Genomic DNA, 23939 nt, shown 5'->3' on the forward strand with positions numbered 1-23939 from the left:
AAGTAAGATGCAGGAAAGTATATTTCAATTAATAAGGACCAGGAATATTTGTCTGCAACATAGCAGCTATCCAGTGGCAAAGACCACACGTCTCCATGTTTGTTTGAGATTGTTTAATAGCAAAACCAGAAAAGACAATGATAAAAATAAGGCAGATATAAAATAAGATCTGGAAATCTTCTCTCTCTCCTAACTCCCAACCTCTAGGGGTGTCATTGTTGACAGTTTGGTGTATAAACTTCAAAAGTCAGGGCTCATTGTTACAAAAATTTAATAAATCCTATTCTACAACTACTTAACCTTTCATTATAAAATCAGTATTGGGGTAGAAGGTATAACTCAGTGATAGAGTGCTTGCCTAGCATGCAAGATGCCCTGGGTTCAATCCGCAACATCACAAAAAATAAAATAAATTTAATTTAATTTTAAAATAAATTTCAAAATCAAAGGGTTATATTTTCTATGTGATTTAATAGAGATGTATATCATCCTTGAAAACAGTTGCACAATCCTCCATAATAAAGTTGGATTATTATTTACTTAACCATATTCTTCTAGATGGAGACATTGGGGATGTCATAGACTAACTCTGCACATATAATACATATACACACCTATATAGACACTCACAAACAAATACATAGACTCCTGGTACCTGAGAATTTTACTTGTATTTTCTTGTTTCCCAGGTTTTTGATAACTTCTCCATCTCACTAAAGGAATGTCTATTGGAAAGGGAGAAAAATTAATAAGTGAAAATAGGTCAAGCTTTGAGTAATATTGGGATCAGAATGGCTGGGTGAGCTGGGGCAGAGTCTCAATGGCTTTCATCCCCAGTTGCCCTCCCCCAACTCTGTGATAAAATGAGCTTTCTCAGGTGAAAGGCCTGTGTGAACCATAGAGTCTGATGAAACTATTACCCCCAACCACCTCACCTCTTTATTCTCAAAGGACCCAGCCATTGGGTGGGGGGTGGAGGTAGAAAACCCTTTGGAAAATGAACATGAAGAAAAAATTTTACATTTCCAAATTTAACGTGTTAAAGGAGGAGAAAAAATAATGAAAGAAAACAGAGAAACAGACAATGCCACCCTCTTGTTCCAATTTCAACTTAACTGTGAGAATTAGGGAATGGATATCAGGTCTGAGACTTGGAGCTTCCACTAGGAATGGCCACATCATTAGCATCTAGTTAGCACTTTATTTTGAAGACTTAGAAGAATGAATTTGCAGGTTTCACACTTACAGGGCACAATTAAACCCTCAATATTTTGAAGGATATAAACCTATTCATATGGATTCCTCTGAAGAATATCATGCTGTACTTATATTACTATCTTTCCTTTAACACAACACAATTTGTGTACAGTTGGCATCACAGTACAATCTTTTATATGAACAGAGGTAACCTATTGGGTGATTTAGAATTTAAGTGCGAAAGAGACAAATGGAAAATATTTGGATTTTATATCCTTTTGTATCCAGGGATCTCAAAGCAGCTTCATCCAGCTTCCTTATTGACTTTATCATTCTCAGTTCACATTGCTTTAAAAACATATGTAGAGGGCTGGGGATGTGGCCCAAGCGGTAGTGAGCTCCTCTGGCATGCGTGCGGTCCAAGTTGGATCCTCAGCACCACATACAAACAAAGATGTTGTGTCCGCCGAAAACTAAAAAATAAATATTAAAAAATTCTTTCTCTCTCTCTCTTTTAAAAAAAAATAGATGTAGAGTTAGGTGCAGTGGTATGTGCCTCTAATCTCAGTGACTTGGGAAGCTGAGTCAGGAGTATAGCAAGTTCAAGGCTAGCCTCAGCAATTTGACACTTTCTCAAAATAAAAAAAAAAAAAATTTAAAAGGGCTGGGGACATAGCTCAGTGTTAAAACACTTCTGGGTTCAACTCCCAGTACCCTCTCCCCAAAATCAGATATAGAATTAAGTAGTTGGCCTAAAATTTAGAGACTCTACATTGTTTCTCCCATATGCATTTACAAATATGGTAGAAATAAGAATTCACCCACAGAATAACTATTTTCCTTCCCTCTTAGCAGTTTTTACATGTAGGAAATTCTCTGTCCAGAATTAAGGCTTCATTTAAATTTCCACAAAAGGAAAGATGGCCTTATTGCTAATAATGAAACATTTCAAATTTTTAAATTCTTCTCACCTCTGAGACTCCAATTTTAGTTTCTAAACATTTCATATTACATATCAGAAAATACTTGGGTGGCACAATAGGGGGCTTAATTGTTATGCCTAGGGGTTCAGTTTTAATTACTCCTGGTAGTGTTCTTTTCTTGTGCATTGGCAAACAGTGTGGGTTCAACATCAGGTCAGATTTTGTGGACAAAAATTCTCATTTCCAGTTGCCTTCAAAAGAAACCCAGGTTTTTCTTTTCAAAGGGAAATAGGCAAATCCACTGCAACTCAATAAACAGGAATTTCTTCATCACTTTCTCTTCCTTTGATCTTTTCTCTATTTTGTTTCTTAAATGCAAAGTGAATCAGCGAAGAGATTCAATGGATGTTCCAAAGATCAGTCCTGTCCCTGAGCAGAATTCCCTGCCCAATGCCAGAGGCCGGCGGGCAGGCAGGGACTTCCTTGATTCCCTGGGGCCTCTTCCTTAAGGAAACATTTTAACTGGACCCCAGTGGGCCTTTGATGAGGCTGCGCGGTTGCAGGGGACACTTTGCTTAGGTTGTTTTTCAATAATTGGAAAATGACCCATTTCCACGTTGCAAACTGATAATTGCCACAGATCCCCTTTCCTTCCCAGTCAACCAGGGAGGTCCCTGTCTCTGGAAAATACCGCCTAAGAGGAGAATACCTGCTGAGCTAACAATGAGTCTTGATGGGGGTGGGGAAGTGAAGATGGGCAGCTACACTTAGGAGGACACTGCTGGGGGCTGCATCCCGCGGGCTGGAGGACCCCCAACCCCGCTTAAAAAAAAAAATGCTGAGACTCAGATGTGGCTGGGGGCTGGGGAGAGGGGAGGGATGTAGATGCGCTAGAGAACTGGCAGGAGTTAAAAAGGTACCTGCACTTATTTATCAAGTAGCATTTCACCACCTAGCTAGGGACAAACTGCAGGATTAGTCCTTTAGGCCTTTAAGGCTTAGTTTTACTACCTATGGTCAGCCGACCAGCAGCATCTGTATCACCTGGAAGCTCATCAGGGCTGCAACATCTACTTTCTGAATCAGAATCTTCATTTTAACAAGATCCCCAGGGGATTCCTGTGCTCACAAAAGTATGACCTGGCAGGGCCCAGGCCTGGTTAATTAGACCAGTCATGGTGGGGCACTGTGTCTGTAACTCAGGACCCCTCCTTGAAATACACACACACACACAAACACACAAACACACCCCAGAGGAGTCCACGATTGATTTTTTACATTTTTTTTTTCTGGAATTACTTTTGGGAAGTGCAATTGACACAGACCCAGTACAGACACTTACATCACAAACATCTAAGAACTGCAGGTTCAATATATATGTCAGAGGTGACAAGTTTCTCAAGCCATCACCAGCAGCACCTCCCTACCACCTTTATCCTTCTGCTTCCCAAAGCAGAATCTCCTGGCAGAGGGAGAACTGATCCCATAGTCATTGCAAATGGAGGTAGGACAGAGTTGCACTGCCACAGTACTCCCTGTCTGACCACAATTGTGCCAGATCTATTCTACTGGCATCTTGAGAACTATGTGAGCATTGAGCCCTTGGTTTTCCTGTTGATTCTGGGTGGAAACAGGAAGAGCTCTTCATCCTGAATTTTAGTTCATCTTTGCCAGAAGATTGACTGTTTTCAAAGAGGTGAAATGTAAAATTTCCCTTTGGAATGGGATTTTCACACTTGGAAATTCCTGGATTATGGTTAGGAGGGAACTGAAAAACAGTGAGAGGTTGGACTTTGTGACAGAAACAGAGAGGGAAAGAGTGAAAGGAGGAAACAGACTTAGTTTCTGTAAACACAGTCATCACTTCCTCTGTCCCCCACCATCTAGAATACAGTAAGTACTGATTAAATATTTGCCAAATGGACAAAAATATATAAACTCCCTTCATCATCATTGCTTAATATTAGAACAAATTAGGTCTAGTTTTTTGGGTGTTTACACAGAGCACTGTATCACTTTGAGATGGAAACAAGAAACTAACAATTGCTTCATAAGCATCCGACTCAACACCCAGGACTTTCTGACCTCTTTCTAATCTCCACATCTCTCAGATGCCTCATCCTTTCATACTTATTGAAAGCACATTTGTTTGTCCAAGCAAATAATCAGTAGCTCATAGATCTAGTGGGGCTATTTCTAAATTAGCTCTTTGTGTAACACAAAGAAAAAATGGCTGATTTTGATTCTTCAGGTAGTCTGTGAGTGACTCTCCATGACTCCTTTCCTTAAAGAAGTTTACTGCTTGCCTTTTTGGCAGGAATAACTGAGATTTCTCCCAAGAATAACATGCTCCCAGGACCACAAATGCAGATTCATCTAATTTAAGCATCCCTCAAAGAAGAGCTTATTCTCCCTCACATTGGCATATTATTATTATTGCCACTAAAAACTGTCATTTATTTTTATCTCTTCTAATTATTTTAATTACCTGCTATAGTAGCTCTACATAGCAGAAGAGTGGTTAAAATCGCAACAATGGCAGACAGGATGTCAAGCATAGACTAGAAATATATTTTAAACTCTGGACCCAAGTGGACAGAGCACTAACTTTTCTGTACAGAACTACAAAGATGGGAACACAGTCAGCAATCACTCAGCTAAACTACTAAGCCCATAAAAGATGGACATCCATAACTAACACCCACCCTTCCAAACAACAGTCAAATTCTACATGTATAAACAAAGAGGTCTTTGTGCCAAATTCATCTTAACTGTACCCCAGAGGAAAGAGTCTTCCACTTTCTTCTATGTGATGTGGAACACACTGGGAGTCTCCATCTATGGTTGTCATGAATATGTCTTGTCTTCCTCTCTTAACTCAATGAAGAACATAATCCATCTAGCCCCTGATACTAGTAAGGAAAAAAAATATTAGTTTTGTTTTCAGGAATTTAAAAGCTTTGTCAGTTTGGATGGTGACTTCTCTGATCTTTGGAGGCTGAGAACTGAGTGAATATTTGTACAAGTTATTTTGCTGAATTTTCCTTAACATGAAAGCTTACTACCTATTTCACCATAAAATAATAAAGGAAGGTAATAATAAAACAACAGTGATACAAAAATGTACAATCATACTGCAGAAAAATGTAGATTGAAGCTATAAGACTACTACCCAAACAGAATTGGTGCTGGGAATGAACTGAGGGCCTTCCTCATTCTAAGCAGGTGCACTACCACTGAAGTATACCTCCCTCACCACCCATTAGAATCATTAACATCAACATTCTTTTTATTTTATGATTACTTTTTATTTGGATCCCTTCTTTTCATTACATCTTGAAAAGGGAAGATAGATTGCATGCAGGTTCATTGTTTATTAAACTTAAATGTTGTGTCTTGTCCCTCCCCACTTCTATCAGCATTTTCTAGTGTGTATGTATGTGTGTGTGTGTGTGTGTGTGTGTTTGTGTGTTTTTTGGTAAGACTGTATCACACTAAATTTTTTTTTCATTTTTTCAAGTCAATATCCATTTCATAAGTTGTTCTTAGTTAATTGTTTTCAGTAGCACTTCCAACAAATAATGTTTTGACCCTTAAAGAACAATGAAATGGGTTTTTTTAACCTTTGTTTATTTAGTTTTTTTTTTTTTTTTATGTGGTGCTGGGGATTGAATCCAATGACTCACATGTGCTAGGCAAGCACTCTACTACTGAGCCAAAACCCCAGCCTAAACGAAGTGTTTTGACCCTTAAAGAACAATGAAGACCAGCAGGAGAGTATTTGTAGATATGGCCACTGCCAAATAGACAAATTCTGATACTCTGATTTTTAAAAATAAATTTCAGAAATAACCCACCAATTGGCCAGCCCAGGCGGCACATGCCTGTAATTCTAGCAACTGGAGAAGCTAAGGCAATAGGCTCACCAGCCTAGCAACTTAGCAAGATTGTGTTAAAAACAGAATTAATAATTTAATTAATTAATAAATTAATTAATTTAATTAATAAATTAATGATAACTTTGACACACTATATACATTTTCTTCATTGAGACTTGGGATTCACCCAGAGAATTCCACCCTGGGCATGTGGACATCCGATGGCTATTAAATAAGAAATCTTATTTTTGACAGTAAAAAGTCTACTTTCATAAGACTTTAAATCATGTTTCTATTTCCTCTGACTTAACCTCGCCTGCAGACCTGTTGGAAAATGCCCTGAACAGGTTGGAGAACTTTGAGTAAGTCCTTTCCCAGACATTCATTCTCTGAAGGGCTTTATGAATTGGAGTATTGATCAGTTGAATAGGGCTTTTAATATTTTTCCCTTTGATATTTTATGGATTATATCTTAAGGAAGTTGAGTTCTTTTCATTGATGCTCCCTTCTGTAGTTTCATTGACAAAGAGAGTTGGGGGGGGCGGGGATTGCTAAGGGACACAGAATCACAGCGTCTCTTACCACCGAGAGAAGAGGTAACCTGCATTTGAATCCAAGCCAAAGCTCCCTTTGCCGCCGCGGCGACATCCAGAATAAAAATAAACCCTGCAACTCCAAGTACAGTCGTTGGTTGTAAAGAGGCTTTAATAGAGTAACGGAGCAGGACTGAAGGAAACGGAAAGAAAAGAAAGAAGGCAGGCAAAGGAAAGCTTTATAGGTCTAGGCTCCAGGTGAGGTTAAATTAAAGCGGGGTCAAAGCAAACATCTGTTTGCAGCCCGAGTTCCTGCGAACTTTTTCCTGGAGAGAAGCACCCGGAGCAATTCACAACATTCCAGCCTGAAGCTTCCGTGCCAGAAATCTGAATAAACCTTTAGAAATCGAAGCTCCAGGGAAGACCAGAACGTGCAGCGGGAGGTAGCGCCGCCAAAGACCGCGGAGCTGGGAAAGCGCGAACCCAGCCTGTCTGGTTCATTCCGGCCCCGACCCAGCGGGTCGGTCCCTTGTTACAGGCTGCTAAAAGCGAACTGCAGGCCGCGTTCGCCTTCCCTAGGAGCGGGCGCGCTGGGAAGGCCCGGGACCCGAGGCTTGGAGACTACAGGCGGCGTTAGACGCAGCTCGACCCTCCCCGAGCCGGTTTGGGTTTGCGCAGAATTTCGAGGACCTCCGAAGAATTCGGAGGCCCTGGCTTCGTTATTCCAGGCAGGGCTACTCAGAGAGATGGAAAAGGCAGCTAGGCATTGGAGTTGGCCGATTGGGAGCGCGGGGGGTAAATGCAGACTTGAGTCGGTCCCGTTGGCCTTGTGGACGACAGGGGGCGCCCTGTCACTGTAGAAGCCAGTGCTTAGCGCTCCCTAAGGTCAGGGATCCAAAACACCAAGAAGACTGGGGGTGAAGGTGGGAGCTCTCAAGATCCGCTCCTTCTCTTCCAAATAATCTGTTTCAACGCCTGCTCTTTCGTTTTGCATGAGAAATATTTTCTAGGACCAAATTTTCAACCAGGAGCAAAATCGGAAGGGAGGAGTGGGCACACACTTAAGCTCACATCCTCACATTAACTCGTCTGCCCCTCCCCACACAGGTTAACCAGAATATTCTTTTGGGTTTTCAAGTCGATGCACACCAGAAACCTGCCCGTTTGGTGGTGTTTTGCCGAGTTTTCTGTTTGGGAATTTAAGTGCTATGTGGGAAGGAGGGGTTTAACAATGTGTTTTGGGGAGGATGTGTGTATGTGGGGAAGCTGAGTTTCTGCTCCGGGATGAGGAGAAAACTTTGGGGGAAAAGGAAAAACAAAAACAAAAACTTCTTTTTGTTCTCCATGCCCCTTTTCCCCAATTTCTTATAAGTTGTTTCCACCCTTCCTCTGGATGGGACCCACTGGAAGATGCTGGGGATCTGGCCTCTCTGGCTCCCGTGTGCAAATATTCAACTGTGCTTATTACACACCATCAGGCACTTGGGGGTATCTTCCCCTCCTGAGAGCTCTCAGCAATCTAGGATGGGGTACACCCGCTTCAGCAGAAATGGAAATCTTTACTTTGGGGGAGCCCACCCTGACACTCTTTCAGAAGGCTTATTATTGCCCTCCTTTATAAATTATCCAAACTATGTGCATTTGAGCATCAAAGGGCACTGTGAGCATCTGCCTCTTTAGTTCAAAACCAGTGCAGACCCCAGAGGCAGGGATGGGCGGGGGGTCCGCCTGCACCTATTGCTGTCTTCTGGCTCACCTTCCAATTTGATCCTCACACACACTTCCATTCTTAATGTTCAGCTTCATGCCTGTCACCTCACCTCTCTTCTGCTACCATTACCCCTAATTCTGGAGAAGTGTGCCAGGGCCCCACTATTTCCAATTTTTTTTTTTTTCTCATCTCGGAGAGTGAGCATGGAAGGCTAGATACCATGGCCCAGCCAGTTTTCAGAACCAAAACAGAGCTTCCATATCTAAATACCTGCAAATATTCCCACTGCAAACCTGGACTTGCTGTGGGTAGCCAACCCAGGACAGACGACAATTTTTGCACCCAGGAATTACAATGGAAATAAAAGAGAAGCACAGGATTGCTGAAATTTTTAATATTTATAAAACAACCCCTCCAGAAGACAGAAAGGACAGAGACCCTCTTGAAGTCATTTCATACGACCCATTATTGATTCTTTTATTCTTCTCCCCCTTCCTGCTCTACACCCACCTCCTACCCTGTTTGTTTTAGTTACGAAATGCTGTGGGCACCTTGGTTGTAACTGAAAAGTAACCTTGAAATACGCCGGCCTGAATGTCAGAGACAAATCGGTCTTCCAAGCGTTGGCTGCAAGTAGCCGGGCTGCGTGCGCCCGACTGCACCCCTGTCAGTGGCAGGAGGTGGGCTTGGAGGAGGCAGAAAACCGAGGTGTTTGTATCATGAGCGCCCCGCGCGTTGTCCCGGGCCGCTCAGGGACTTAACTGGAGCAGGGAGGGGCCTCTCAGGAGCAGCGGCGGGCGAGTTAAAGGTGTGTACACAGTTTTTCTAAATAAGACGGCGCTTTGCAAATTGGCTGTCACCTGCTTGTTGTTTTGACAGGGAAGGTGAGCTGAGAGCGAAGAAACCCGGGATAAATAAATCCTGCTTAAATAAGGCTCTGCGGGACACGGAGGCGGGACGCCCCCTAGGACAGACGCTTGGCGCTAAGGGATCGGGCGAGGACAGAAGTCCAGAGCCACTTTTGCCGGGGGTGGAGGTGCCTTTTTCCAGGCGTCTCCGCCCTCGGTGACTCCCAGGTGGATCCAGGAGCAAAAGTGAGCTCCATCTGGGCGCCTGCCGTTTTCCCGTCCCGACCCTAGAGTGTAGTGCACATAGGGAGCTGAGCGGGCGCGGGCGCAGAGGGGCAGGTGTGGGGTGCCGGCCGAGGCTTCCTCTCACCTAGGTGTGAGCTGATTATTCAAATGGGCTGCCCCGGGTCTGGGGATTGGAGGCCCGCGCCAGCGCGCCGCGCTATATCACCAGCCGCCCACGTCACTGCGGCACTTGTCCGCTCCGCGGTCCACACCTCCTCCTCCCCCTCCTCCTCCTCCTCTCCCCCCACCCGCCCCGCGCCGCGAGCTTCCCGCCGCCTCGGGGCAGCTCGGCACTGCCAACCTCAGCCTCCACCCGGCAGCCCGTGAGCACGGCGGCGGCGGTGGCAGTGGCGGGCGCTCGCGACAGCGGGGCTCTGGTCTGGGCCTCCTCGGTTCCTCGGCCCCCTCCTCCTGTGACCCACACCTCCCTCCCACTTCCAACTACCGCCTCCGGTCGGCCCTGGGAGAGAGAGGGAGTGGATCCGACAGAGAGGGAGCGCCAGAGAGGGAGGGAGGGAGGGGACGGTGCCTTCGCCGACTTTTTTTTTTTTTTAAGAGGGTGGGGGTGGGGGCTGATTGCTGGTCGTTTGTTGTGGCTGTTAAATTTTAAACTGCCATGCACTCGGCTTCCAGTATGCTGGGAGCCGTGAAGATGGAAGGGCACGAGCCGTCCGACTGGAGCAGCTACTATGCCGAGCCCGAGGTAAGCGCTAGCCTTTTCCACGGGGAAGTGGGGTGGTGGCGTTCGCTCCTTCCCCAACCCCAGGACCGATTCCCTCGCTGGCACCCGCCCCTCACCCCCAGCTTTACTGGGCAGCCGCCTTTTCCGCCCTCCTTCGACTCAAATGGGTCTCTTTTTTATACGACACACTGTTAGCCTTGAGATAATATTAACTTTGTGATCAAATATTGACTTGCGGCGCCTCCAAATCCTCTTCGTGGCCGAGCCACGCACTATCCTAACAGAGTTATGTTTGGCAGCGCGCGGCTGGGGAGGGGTGGGAGGTCTGCCGGCGAGGGGGTGGGGAGCTGAAGAGGAGAAGGTGGGTAGGAGTTGGGGGCTGAGGTGAAGGCAAAGAGTCAAAGAATAATGGACAAAGAGAAAGAAAGTTTGAGGCTTCTAAGCCCAACCGCGTGTAGTTCCTTCCCCAGTTCGCGGTTCCTTCCCTACTGCTGCACGCAATGCCTCAGACTGTCCCCCGCCCCCACTCCGACCCCGCGCACTTTGCACTTCAGTTCTCCTAGGGGCCAGGGTGGGGGTCCCAGGAGGAAGTCTGGGCATAGGGAACCCTGGGACAGTCTCCACTTGAGCCCGTCCTGTGCGTCCCTAGCGGCGTCCTAAAGGTTGTTTACTGGAACCTGAGGTAGTGTCCGGGGATTCCTGGCCGTGGCGCTGGATCATTATGCTGGCTGGAGAGTTCGGAAAGAGTTTGGGGAAATTATGGGGAGGGAGCATTCCTTTGGGGTACCTGACCTGGTGTTGCGCCAGGGACCCGGTGTTCCGGACCCCGGGCAAGGAGCAGAAGGAATAGAAAGGGAGCCACATGCCCAGGACTGCAGCCTGTTGACTAACTCCGCAAGGGTTACCCTGGCTCACTCTAAGTGAAACAAATTCAGTGTCCCGTTACCGTAGCCCAAAGGAGGGAAAGACTCCCTGGAGGCTTCACCGGAGGCGGGGGCCTGGGTTGGACGGGTGGATGGGAGGTTTGGCCACGCTGGAGCCGCGGTGCTAATGTTGCGTCTCCCTCTCCCGGCTCTGTCCGCAGGGCTACTCTTCCGTCAGCAACATGAACGCCGGCCTGGGGATGAACGGCATGAACACTTACATGAGCATGTCGGCGGCCGCCATGGGCAGCGGCTCGGGCAACATGAGCGCAGGCTCTATGAACATGTCGTCGTACGTGGGCGCGGGCATGAGCCCGTCCCTGGCCGGCATGTCCCCGGGCGCGGGCGCCATGGCGGGCATGGGCGGCTCGGCCGGGGCAGCTGGAGTGGCGGGCATGGGACCGCACTTGAGTCCGAGCCTTAGTCCCCTCGGGGGACAGGCGGCCGGGGCTATGGGTGGTCTAGCCCCGTACGCCAACATGAACTCCATGAGTCCCATGTACGGGCAGGCGGGTCTGAGCCGCGCGCGCGACCCCAAGACGTACCGGCGCAGTTACACGCACGCCAAGCCGCCCTATTCGTACATCTCGCTCATCACCATGGCCATCCAACAGAGCCCCAACAAGATGCTGACGCTGAGCGAGATCTACCAGTGGATCATGGACCTCTTCCCCTTCTACCGGCAGAACCAGCAGCGCTGGCAGAACTCCATCCGCCACTCGCTCTCCTTCAACGATTGTTTTCTCAAGGTGCCCCGCTCCCCAGACAAGCCCGGCAAGGGCTCTTTTTGGACCCTGCACCCGGACTCGGGCAACATGTTCGAGAACGGCTGCTACCTACGCCGCCAGAAGCGCTTCAAGTGCGAGAAGCAGCTGGCACTGAAGGAAGCCACCGGTGCCGGGGGCGGCGGCAAGAAGGCGGCTGCTGGGAACCAGGCTTCGCAGGCTCAAATCGGGGAGGCCGCTGGGCCGGCCTCCGAGACTCCGGGGGGCACTGAGTCGCCTCATTCGAGCGCCTCCCCGTGCCAGGAGCATAAGCGCGGGGGTCTAGGGGAGCTGAAAGGGACGCCTTCCGCGGCGCTGAGCCCCCCAGAACCGGCACCCTCGCCAGGGCAGCAACAGCAGGCCGCAGCCCACCTGCTGGGCCCACCCCATCACCCTGGCCTGCCTCCTGAGGCCCACCTCAAACCTGAGCACCACTACGCCTTCAATCATCCCTTCTCCATCAACAACCTCATGTCTTCGGAGCAGCAACACCACCACAGCCACCACCACCACCAGCCCCACAAAATGGACCTCAAGACCTACGAACAGGTGATGCACTACCCTGGCTACGGTTCCCCCATGCCCGGCAGCTTGGCCATGGGCCCGGTCACGAACAAAGCGGGCCTGGACGCCTCGCCCCTGGCCGCAGACACCTCCTACTACCAGGGAGTGTACTCCCGACCCATTATGAACTCCTCTTAAGAAGACAGCTTCAGGCCCGGTTAATTCTGGCAGCCGGCAGCCTGGACAAGGACAAGAGAGAGGAAGGAGGGGTTGAGACTTTGGGGAGGGTGTGTTGGAAAGGTGCAAGGAAGAAGAAATTACACCTCCACCCCAAGACAACTGTCTGCTGTTCTCCTCTGCAGCCTTTCCTTCCCAAACAGATGGGCCACACTGATGCCTATCAATAAAGAGGGGAAGGGGGAAAATATGAACTTTTAAAAAACCCTCCGGTTTCCACTACTGTGTAGACTCCTGCTTCTTTAAGCACCTGCAGATTCTGATTTTTTTTTGTTGTTGTTGTTCTCCATTGCTGTTGTTGCAGGGAAGTCTTACTTAAAAAAAAAAAAAAAAAAAGGAAAGAAAGAAAAACTTTTGTGAGTGACTCGGTGTAAAACCATGTAGTTTTAACAGAGAACCAGAGTTGTACAATTGTTTAAAAAGGGGAAAAAATAATGTAAGGGCCTATTGTAATGGCCAAGTAAAAAGGAAAAAAAAAAAAAAAACAATGCATTCCCATTTTTGACACGGTGAAATCCAAGTCTTGGGTCTGATTAATTTATGGTTTCTGCGTGCTTTATTTATGGCTTATAAATGTGTATTCTGGCTACAAGGGCCAGAGTTCCACAAATCTATATTAAAGTGTTATTGCTGGTTTTATTCATTGAATCTTTTCTTTGAAGTTTTCTTTTTTCTTATTTTTCTTTTTTCTTATTTTTCTTCTCTCTCTCTCTGAATTAAGAAAATAAACAGATTTAGAAATAATGTCAAGAAGAAGGAAGCAAGACTCTGGCTGGTTACAGGGTTTTTTTTTTTTTGGGTGGGGGGAAGGGAGTTGTTGTTTTCCAACATTTTATTAAAATACTAAAGATGAATGAATTCTGTAGGAAGCACATGGCACCCTACTGCCAAGATTCTAGTTAACATTTTCACTATCCTTACTTGATCACATTTGCACGTCTAGCCGAATCCATCAGTTAATCCGTCTTTATTTCTCTAAATGAATTTCAAAGTAAATTGCAGATACCAGTACACTTCCACAGAACCCTTCAGCAAGTACATCATTAAATAGAACTCAATATTGCTTATGGTCACTTTTTAATTTTGAGGTTAACTTTACACATAATAAAACACACAAGTGCCAGATGAACCATTCCAGCAGGTTTCTTTTTAACACCAAGAGAAAACCACTCTTCACCTATCTTTCCACCTGGTCTGTTGGGAGGCACTCTGGTTTTGAGATCTCTTGGGAGAGACTGGACTGGCTTCCCTAGGGGAACGCCAGGATTTTACATGTATTTGCTGTATGTCAGATCTCAGGCTTCTGTTCAAGTCCAAGCCCAGACTGGATTTGCAAATTCCTAGTGCAGCACTTTGTCTTTTTACCACTTATGTTCTTGTGGAATCCAGCCTCTGCTTGGATCCTCCAAGTCTGTGTCTACTCCACCACCCACTCCCACCCTTCTCCTTCAGATAAGGTGCTCTGGAGGACCTTGGCAGACCCAGGAGTGGTGAAGGACCTGATCTGGGGCAACATTTAGAAGATTGTTCTCCTGCAATTGGTTTCAAATGGATAACTGCAAGTGATCAGCCAATATCCTTTTAAAAAGTAAGGCATATTGGGGGTGAGGTGTCTGGTGCTGTTGCCAAAAGAGAGATTGCAGTCTCTCAAGCTTTGTGCCTCCTTCCTCTCAGCAAACCCTGACACCCTTCCAAAACATCCTGTTGGCCCAGGAGTTCAGGTTGGCAAACCAGGATTGCTGGCTTAGAGGATGAGTGGGTATTTTGTGAGCCTTCAAAGAAATTCCAAAAGTATAAAGACAGACTCAGAATGAATTCTTACAAATGGTGCTACCTCTCCTTACAGTTGGCTTGTAAATTGGTGGCCAACTGTGAAACAGTAGCCCAGGCGTGCAAAGGGAAGCCTGACCATTGGCTTTGCCTGGGATATCTACAGGCCTATAAGCTGTTGGGATTCAATATTGTAGTCCCCCACCCCCCTCCGTCTTCCGGCCACTGCTGCATGTATCCTGCAGGTGCCTGGACGTATTGCCTCTTATTTTAAAATCCAAGTTCCTGTTTCTGAGACTTGGCCTGTGGGCTTGCTTTCTGGCTATCCAAACCTGGAATGTCCCAGCTGTGCCCGAGCCCTAGAAACCACCTCTCCCGCAGCCCTCAACCACCTTGCCAGGGTCTCTGCACCCTCCTCCCAACCCTGGCCTTCCCACTCGCTTGAGGGGGGTTTGCTCCTCGCCTCCGGCCCCCTCCTCCAAATCCCTTTTCAACACTCCACATTGTCCCGAAGAACACAGGGAAGAGAAATTGGGGGGTGGGGGATCCGGAGGCCGCAGCCAGCAATCAGGCAGTCTCTCCCCCTGGCAAGGACACACACGTCGTGAGCCCGGCCTGAAATGTGTTTCATTATCACATAAAAGGCTCCCGTGGCGAAGGAGCCGAGAGGCAGGGCCGGGGGCCGAGTGGGGGACAATGGAGGCTGAAAGCGCTGCCCTAACCTGCTATGTTTCGTATCGCACGCCCATTGTTCAAGGGTCGTTTTAAACTACTTAGCGCGCCCCCCTCCACTGATCCCTGCCGATAAGATATAGTTCTGTCCGAATACATAAAAAGGATGTCTCGGAGCGGGTCCTTTCGTCGGCTTTTCTGCGCTTCTGGTGTCTTTCACACACAGCCCCTCCGATCAACCCCCTCCCCTAGCCCGGGTTCCAAGCTTAGGAGCGCAGGGATCGCCCTCCGCCTTTTCCCCCAACTCTACGTTGTGGGGTACAGTGGTTCTCCCCCCTCTCTTTTTCTTCCTTTTACCCGCGCCTTCAGCGCACGGGTTTAAGCAACCGTGATCTGTGAATAAACAAAGTCAGTAAACAACCGAAAAAAACATTCTAGATCCGAATTCCAGGAGGGTAAACTTTCCATGCCACGTCACACTTCAGCAAATTTGCACAGATATTATATTGCCTCCCCCCTCCTTTATTATTCTTTTTTTTTTTTTGCCAGGATCCCATTGTACTTAACTGAATTTTATAACGCTGATCGATATCTTGGTAAAATATTCATTTTTAAACTAGCGGGCAGTGAAATCTTTGCTTTGTGTGCTAAAGTCAACAGTCGCTTGGTTTGAGCTCAAATAAATGCAGGGATGCCTCGGCTCGGCGCAGTCGGACGCCTCCCTCCGCGCATTGGACGCTTTACCACCCGCCCGCCTTCCAGCCACTGCAGGTAGGGAGCGCACCCACTCGGGGACCGCGCCCGGGCTCCCCGCAACAGCGTCTACCCCCAACTCAGGTCCGTACCTCCCTTTTCCTCCCTTGCCTCAGCTACTCCCTCTCCCTTCCTGGAGCTCTGGCTAACTGGATGCCTGGACGCGGGTTGAGAGTTGTAGCAGGGAATCTCAGTCAATGAAGACCCAGGAGGTTGGGAGGTGGCCTTTTTTACTGGGCGTTTCGAGAGTGTCAGGCATAAAAGGATGAGGGGTCCTAGAGTCAGAAACTCAGACTTAAGTCTAGGCTTTGAGCAGCTAAGTTTGGTGGGGCCCCAAGGCAATGATAACCTAGGACCAGTCCCTACAGCATCTGTAGCCCCTCGGGGCTGGGGATTCGATCCGAGCGCTGCCTTTCCCAAGGACAGTGGCTGGGAGGAGGGGTTCAGAGTCTAGGGTAGGGATCAACAGGAAACGATGTGCGTGGTGTCAGCGACAATTCCTGAGAGACACAGGCCCGAGCATGGTGGCCTCCCCCCACCCCCAAGGCCCACAATAGTTTGAGTCCAGTCTCAGTCCTTTCCCGGATCCAGTCAGGCCAAGATGTCAGTGGGGGTCGGCACCAAGCTGGAGCAGGGGAAGGAGCGGTAAAGCCTTTCAAAAAACAAGTAGTGTTAGCTTTCTCCGTAGAAAGTGGCCAATGATGGCCTTTGCGCACTGGAGCGCTTGGCCTTAGGCAGGTTGGGTAACCTTCAGGGTTATAAACTGCGCCCAGGACTGAAAGTCAGAAATCGGGCGCGAAGTCATTCATCGCCCCATTCTTATTGCAACTCCGTTGCTATTTTCTTATGGAGCCTGGGTTCGCGTGTGGCCGGACTCGAGGGTGCCCCAGCTTACTGGACGTGCGCGCTCAGGTGCAGAACGTCCGAGCAGAATCAAGCCGGTCTTTCAGCCGCTTGCAAGCGGGTGGTGACTTCGGGAAATCAGTACTTGCTCAGAGGCTGTTGAAAAGGCAGGACGCTCGGCTTTCGAAGGCAGGATTCAGAAAAGAGGTCTTTCCCCTTAGGTTTGTCCCCTCCCACCATTCTTTCTCCAATCTACATTCTCCCTAGGGTCTTTCCTTTAAACGTCTGGATATCAGGCGTCCTGAGATGTCCGTTCTCATCTGGGTTTTACTAGGTATTTCACTAAGCAGTGTGAGACGCGCTATGTAACCGGCCGATGGAAAATGCCTGCCACCCCCAACTGGGAAGTTTTTCTGTCTGAGCCCCAGTTGCCAGATCGCGAATCCAAGTGGGCAGAAATCAGTCTCACTGATTCGCAGGATCAGTGTTATATGGGCACCTCCATTGTATAGGGACTCTGGGTCCTCCATTTCCCTCCTTTCCTGGCGCCAGGGGCTGCTCGCCTTGTTCACCGTACCGGAGGCCGGCTGGGGAAGCGCCTGCTTCCGCCGGACCGGGCTCTGATTCGCGTGGCTGGTTATCTTTCCTGAACAAGATGGAACGCCTGCAGGACACATGGCGAGGCTAATCGTTTTTAAATAATTAATGCCTCCCCGTTCCGCTGGTAATGCAAGGCCTTGAATCCGTCAATTACTTGTCATTAAACGAGTGTCGCCCCACGGCCTTCCCTCGAGCCTTGGATGGGCGCCCCGTCACCTAGCCCAGCCCACTCCACTGAGGAATTAAAAGGTGCCCGGCCTTTGAGAGCCGGGTGCGGAGAAGCCGGCCCTTAATTCAGTGCGGGGTTTTGAAAGAAAGACCCTCGCTGAAGAGATGTAATCTTCCAAATGACCAATTTAAACGCCTGATCTTTATCACCCGCCTTCTCGCGGTTTCATAAAGAGAAGCCGGTTCTCAGTGCTTTGGGGGCCTTTTAATGTTGGGGCGGGCGGGGTGGTGGTGAAGCCAAAGATAAGGCTTAATAGGGCATAATGGGGAGGAGTTTGCCAGAGGAGGTACCTAGAGGTAGCTGGGGCAAGGAGTTTTCTTCTAAATATCCGGGTGTCAGGGAGTGCTTCGGGTGGAGAAGGGTAGCTGAGAGCAGGTCTGGAATGTGTTCATTCATGAGCGTTCCCCAAACTCAATGCAGCCTTTTCTGACTGAATCTTTACCCAGCCAGAGACAGCAAAAAAGAAGATGGTATTCCTGTCCTCCCCCTGTGGCTCCCCACCCCCGCCCCAGCCGCTGTGAATTTGGAGCTACCGAACAGCTGGTGCTGGCCAAGAGCCACAAACTTGTGAGCATAAGTCCTGCCTCACAGAATAGACACCCCTCCCCCTAAACACCCTAGTATTGCTAGTCCCGTTTTTTTTTTTTTCTTTTCTGTCCCTGATGCGGCAAAAGAACAAGGTTTCAGATCTGAATTATTTTTGCTGAAACAGGACAGCATGAACACCAGCCCTGGCAGCAATTCCATAGCAACCCAGGCCAGCCAAGGGTTGGAGAGTGGAAAAAAAAAAAAAAAAAAAACTTTTCAAAAACAAGGAAAATAGACCACCACCCCCCTAAGTTTGTAACTCGATTTCATTATACTTCTTCCTGCTTCCTTCCCGGGGTTCAAATATTCATTTTACCATAAACAGAAAATGGAAGGTTCTCTGGACCTGTTTGCAAACTATATACTGTATCTTCAACCCTCCTTGTCGGCAAAGACATATCCCTTCCTCTAAGATTTATAGCTGACTTCAGATTATACATTTCTTATAACTTCTTATCCTTAGGACAGGTGTTCTCCTGAAAAGAGGGGGGAAATAGAATAGACAGGGGATGGAGGAAAAGATAATGAGGATCAAGTGAAAAACTTTTTTAAAATGGAAAAAGGCTGAGGGGCTGTGTTCCTTGCCTGTCCCCATAGGTCCTGGCTTGCTCTTCAGGTCTTCAACTCCATACACACTGCCTTTCTAGGGCAGGTCACCCCCATGTTTTTTTAAATTATTATTATTTTTTTATGAGATGCATTGAATATGGGTAAGCACCTCCAGAGACAAAAGTAGCTGGGAATAGATGTGTCCCCAAAGGAGCTCATCAGGGGCTTCAGCTCCTGGTGGGTCTCTTCTCCCTTTAACAAAACTCCCAGGGAGTCCCCTACCCTCGTCACTCCAGGGATTGCCTCAGAATCCTAAATCCTGGGGCATCTTCCCCATTCTGTTAGCTGCCTTCCTGCCCACTCTCTTATCCCTTTTTTTCCTTTCTTCTTTAAAACAATCATGTGTGTCCCCCCCTTGCTCCCTCCTCCCATTGTATTTGTTGATGACCTAACACGCTCTCACCAAAAGCCACACACAGAAAACCAACAACGTGGGATGGGAGGAGAGACCAATTATGACTGAGGCTAACAAGCAGGGAACACCCAAGTTGAGGCCGGCTGTCTCCTGGGAGACTGATGGAGGCTTATTTTACAAGCTGTAATTCATCGTGGTCCCTATTGCTAGACTAGAGGAGGCCTCCTCTCCCCTCCCCCTTAGGCCCTGTACCCTTGGAATCTATTCCAAATTTTTTTTTTTTTTTTTTTGGTATTTTCTGCAGGAAAATACCAAAACCTTGTACTAAAGTCTCTCACACAGACAGGTAGACAGGACAGGATGTTTTCAAGCACAGCTTCCCAACTGTATACCTCCCCCCCCGCCCCCCATAAATGACTTTTCTTCAGAGTTTGGATCTTACTTCAGATAACCACATAAACTGGTCAGATGTCATTAACTCTCTCCTCTCTGTTTCTGTCTGTCTGTGAGTTTCACTATTTGATAACATAACTGATAGCTGGGCATGCTAAAAGAAGTAATACAAATTAAGTTACATTCATTCATGAAAAACTAAATTTCTCATGGTTTCTCTAGGGCAAGTGCCTAGGGTTTAACCCCTGCTCTTGTTAATTAGAAGTACCAATATTCTCAGCAATGTCAGATGATGATGGCAGCAATACTTTATTTATTTCATTTAAACATCATTAACCAAGAAGGAAATTTCAGCATCACAAACATATTTGTGTAATGGAAAAATATTGATGTTTGATGCACATCAGAACTTTGAAATGAGATTTGCTGTGTTTTAGTTCTACTTGCTTTTCTCATTCCATTTCCACTTGCTTAAATAATTTCCCCCATAGTTAAATCAGCTTTCCCTTTGATTTATTTATTTGAAAACAATAAAACACTGGTTTAAGAATAAGCAAAAATGTTTTTGAACCACAGTTGGTCATGAGCCAAGCGAATCAAAGTAGAATTGCATGCATGTGAATTTTGACTTGTTATTTCCTTAGAAATATGATCTCATTTCTTTATGATTTCTTTTTTACAAAGCAGACATAATTGTATAATTAGTTCTATTGAGAAATTCTTAAAGGAAAGCATATAATTCCTAATTTGAAATCATGAATGTTGAAATACATTACTTACAAATATAAAACATAATCTTGACAAGTATTTTGGGGAAAGATAGAAAGAATGAATGCATGAGGTGGGTGCCTATAGAATGGGGCAGAAGGACAAATGATTATATGACATATTCTATGAAGGAATGAAGTGAAGTGTCTTCCGGGGCAAGATCTGGGTCATAGAGAACTCTGTAGAGTGGTCAGAGGAAACTTAAGCAAAGAAATCAGGATGGCAGGGCTGGGGGTATAGCTCAGGTAGAGTACTTGTCTAGAATGCACAATGTCCTGGGTTCCCAGCACTATAGAGGGGAAAATATTAGGGTATTATTATGGGTCGTCTCTGATAACAACAACAAAAATGCAATTGTGTTCGTGTTTTCTGCTGGCTATACCTTCTAAAACCTTTATTAGTATAAAATAAAGAAAACCATCTCACTGTATATTTTCCATTTGTACTGCAATTCTAAGCTACATTTTGAACTGAGTAGTTCATACAGTGGAAGAAGTTGTTACTGCAGCTGTATGCCTTGCTGACTGAGAAAAACTACACTTTATCCAGAAAAGCCAGTCCATTTTTTGGCAGAAAATTTGTCTTTTGTTCTATCATTTTAGTGTTTCTTATTGGCCTCCCACACCCCAACATATTCCCTCATCTCATTTCTTTAACACAACTCTATTCAATCCTACTATCCTTAAGTGGAGTTTTTGTAGGTGTCAGGCACCATGGGAGGTGTCTTCATGAACATGATCTCTATAGTCTTCCCCATACCTCAGTGGTAGAAGAATTATGTGTGATGGGCCTGGGGCTGAGAGAAGTTAGGGAACTTGCTCCAATTTCAGAGCTTGGTACTGAAGTCCAGTCTTACAGGTCTATGTTCTTTCAGTTCCTTTTGTTTCATATATGATTTTGAGCATAGTCAGCTCCAATTCCAAAGCAGTAGGAAGCCTGCCTTCACCAGAACGTCAGAATTTGCAAAGTAAGCTGTGTTGGTAGAAGAGGATGTGTGGTAGGGGAAGGCTGAAAAGAACAGGAAGATCTCAAAAAGAGTGAAAATTTGATACCCCTTTTGGAGGTTAAAAAAGACCTACCCTAGACCTGGTAGAGATTATAATGGTATGTCTGGGATCAGTCTGTTGCCTCTGACCTTCCCCTGACCTGCACCTGGAGGCATGACAACACAGGTGACAACACAGCTGGAATGTATGCACCTCCCACAGCTGGTCTCCAAATGGCCTTGCCCAAGCTGCAACAACTGCAAGACCCCCATCCCCCACAGCATGCTTCCTCCAACATATATACAACTGCAGATCATGATAAACATCTGCTTCAGAGGCTTGTCTTGAGTAGAATGTTGGCGAAGGTGGGCTGGCCTGCATCCCTCCTGGAGGAGAATGAGGCTCAGCACCTAATAGGCCTGCTGTCAGAGAGAGGAGAGCAGAGTGCACAGCAGTGGACTACATATGGGTATGCATGACAATTATGGCTGAACACCTGCTGGCCAAAGCCTGGGACACCAGGTGGAACGGAGCACTGGCCCTCCTCCTCTTGGAAATAGCACTCAATCGTGGTGCAGAGGTCTCCTTTTCTTTTCAGCCTACAGAGAGCTAAGTTACCTTGTCTGTCCAGATTTAGTGGTGTGGAATTTCCTGCAGACTTAATATCTTCCATTGTGGCATTTCAGAGGAGACTTATACAACCGAATTCTAAGGTCAGCTCATGCACAGTGATGTCCAGGGCATGGGAATGATCAACTCTTGAAGAGAACAGAGTTCTAGATTAAACTGTGCTACCCACTCCAAATTGCATAACTGAAATGTTAGACTAAGGTGGGGACATGAGATGACACAAGCTACTCGCTTTTAGTAAGGGCAGTAAGCCTTCTAAAGACCAGGAAAGCAGAGAATGCCATTTTGAGGGTGGTTTGTGGGAGTGGGCAAGTGGGGGAAGGGTATCCAATCTATATTTTGTCCTTTCTCCATTTTAATTACCACCCCTCTCTCACCAGCAGAGTTTGCCTATTAAAGGCCAATCTCTCTTGATTTCTTTGCTTTAAAAGGACATTTCGATTCACCCAGGCAGACAATTAAATCCCCCTCGAGCCTCTCCCTTCCCAGAGCTCGAGAACAAGATGAGTCCCTATCTCCTCACAGCATTGAGCTGAGAGAAGAAGTTGATCTCAGGTGCTCACCTGCAGTTATCAGAATGCCAGACTCATTTAGGGAGCTCAACTCTGGACCCTGAGGCGATCCCTTCATTGATTGTGGAAAGCGCTGTTTAGATTTTGCCCCTGCTCAGTAAACAACTAAAAGTAACTGGGCGATTTCTGCCTTGCATTCATCGAACTCTCTCTCTCTCTCTCTCTCTCTCTCTCTCTCTCTCTCTCTCTGTCTCTCTCACACGCACACACACACACACACACACAGAGCTCCTATTAATCATGAAGGAACAGTCAGATCACAATGCCTTTATAATATCCTTAGCTAATCCCCCCACCCCCCAGCAGCTGGGTCTTCTGGGGGATGCTAGGCCTTCCTCTGAAGATTCACAGATCCCCAGAAGGACACACCCTCCCAAATCCCTAAGACTGTAGGGACCTGAGAAAACGGTGCCTCTTTGGACCCCCTACTCTGCAACCTCTGAAAGTCCACACCTGCCTAAAATACTTACCAGGGACTTCCTAGGGCCATTCCTCTCTCTCACCTCCCTTCCCCCACACGAAGTCCTCTAGAGTTCTCAGTCGGTCTTTGATAAGCCTGTTGCAGCTCAGACTCGGAGAAACAAAGTTGGGGGTGGGGGCACATTAACTGTCTACAGAGTTGGAGGCAGTTTCTGGATAAAGCAACCATGGTACTCCAGGGAGTGAATTAAAATGGCAAACTCACTCTCTGATCATCAAACTTAAGATCCTTAAGGAGATCGCATTTACTCCGCAGTTACTAACAGAAAAAAAAAGAAAAGATGTTCACTACTGTCCACAATTTGCATTTCTCTGAATAGACCATTAGTTATAATTAGACCCCCTTCATTTAGCTCTATCTGTAGGAATAAGTTCGCACCCACTCTGTCACCTATTTGTATAAAATGGACAAAAATTACCAGGCATCCAAAACAATATAAAAGTTTAATACAAATCCTAAACAATGACAATTTAAAAATCAAACAATTATTTTTTAAAAAGTCAAGTGTTAAAGAGCAGTTTTCCGAAAGGTATTAGAAGTCAGCCTGCGACGAATGTGTTTCTTAAAAATTAGCTTTCTCTTTCAAAGTTGGTACTATTTCAAATGGAATTCTTTTCTTGTTTGTCTACACTCCTTTCACATGATAAAAGATATTTTTCAAATGAGATCACCTCAACTTAAAATACAGTTCTCCATTACCAGCTGGTCTCAAGCAAAATCTTTTTTTTTGGAGGACTCACACAACTAATTTCCCAAGATGACAAATTGTAGTAACTTTTATTTTTGAAAAACCCCTAATCTTGCCCAAGATAATTAAAAAAAAAACTAAAAATTAAATTTTTAATTTGTAAATTCTTAGGATTTAAGGTAGAAATAATTTCCACAGTATTGAGTGTTCCATAGTAGTGAATAGTGAACAGGTAAATACATTTATTTTTAAAATGAAGGGCAGCTCTGGAAATTTGATTGCTACTTTTTGTAAACTACCCATGGGCAAACTCCAAAAGTGTGTCATTTCTTCTCTCCTTTCTTTTCCTAGTATGATTTTATAAGTGGGTTATGAAATGCATGTGAAATTTCGGTATATTCACTAAGTGCCAATTTTTCTCCACATTTTGTGAATATCAACTATTTCTTTGCATGATGTCTAGTCGATGGCATGTCCTGAGGAATTGAAACCATCAAGGATTGGCATATACTTGCAT

General features: G+C 46.4%; 1 protein-coding gene across 1 annotated transcript; it reads left to right on the plus strand.

Annotated features, from left to right (window-relative positions):
* The first annotated feature begins 9991 nt into the window (after nt 1–9991).
* On the plus strand, nt 9992–12446 carry Foxa2 (forkhead box A2). Its single transcript, XM_076848906.2, has 2 exons — nt 9992–10078; nt 11142–12446. The coding sequence occupies exons 1-2, from the start codon at nt 9992–9994 to the stop codon at nt 12444–12446; spliced, it is 1392 nt and encodes a 463-aa protein (XP_076705021.2).
* Nucleotides 12447–23939: the final 11493 nt, after the last annotated feature.

The sequence above is a fragment of the Callospermophilus lateralis genome, chromosome 3 (genome assembly GCF_048772815.1).
Source record: "Callospermophilus lateralis isolate mCalLat2 chromosome 3, mCalLat2.hap1, whole genome shotgun sequence".
In the NCBI taxonomy this organism is placed as follows: Eukaryota; Metazoa; Chordata; class Mammalia; order Rodentia; family Sciuridae; genus Callospermophilus; species Callospermophilus lateralis.

Coding starts and splice junctions, on each gene's coding strand:
- Foxa2 (XM_076848906.2), top strand. CDS start 9,992: ATGCACTCGGCTTCCAGTATGCTGGGAGCCGTGAAGATGGAAGGGCAC. Junction 10,079..11,141: donor GCTACTATGCCGAGCCCGAG/GTAAGCGCTAGC, acceptor CTCTGTCCGCAG/GGCTACTCTTCCGTCAGCAA.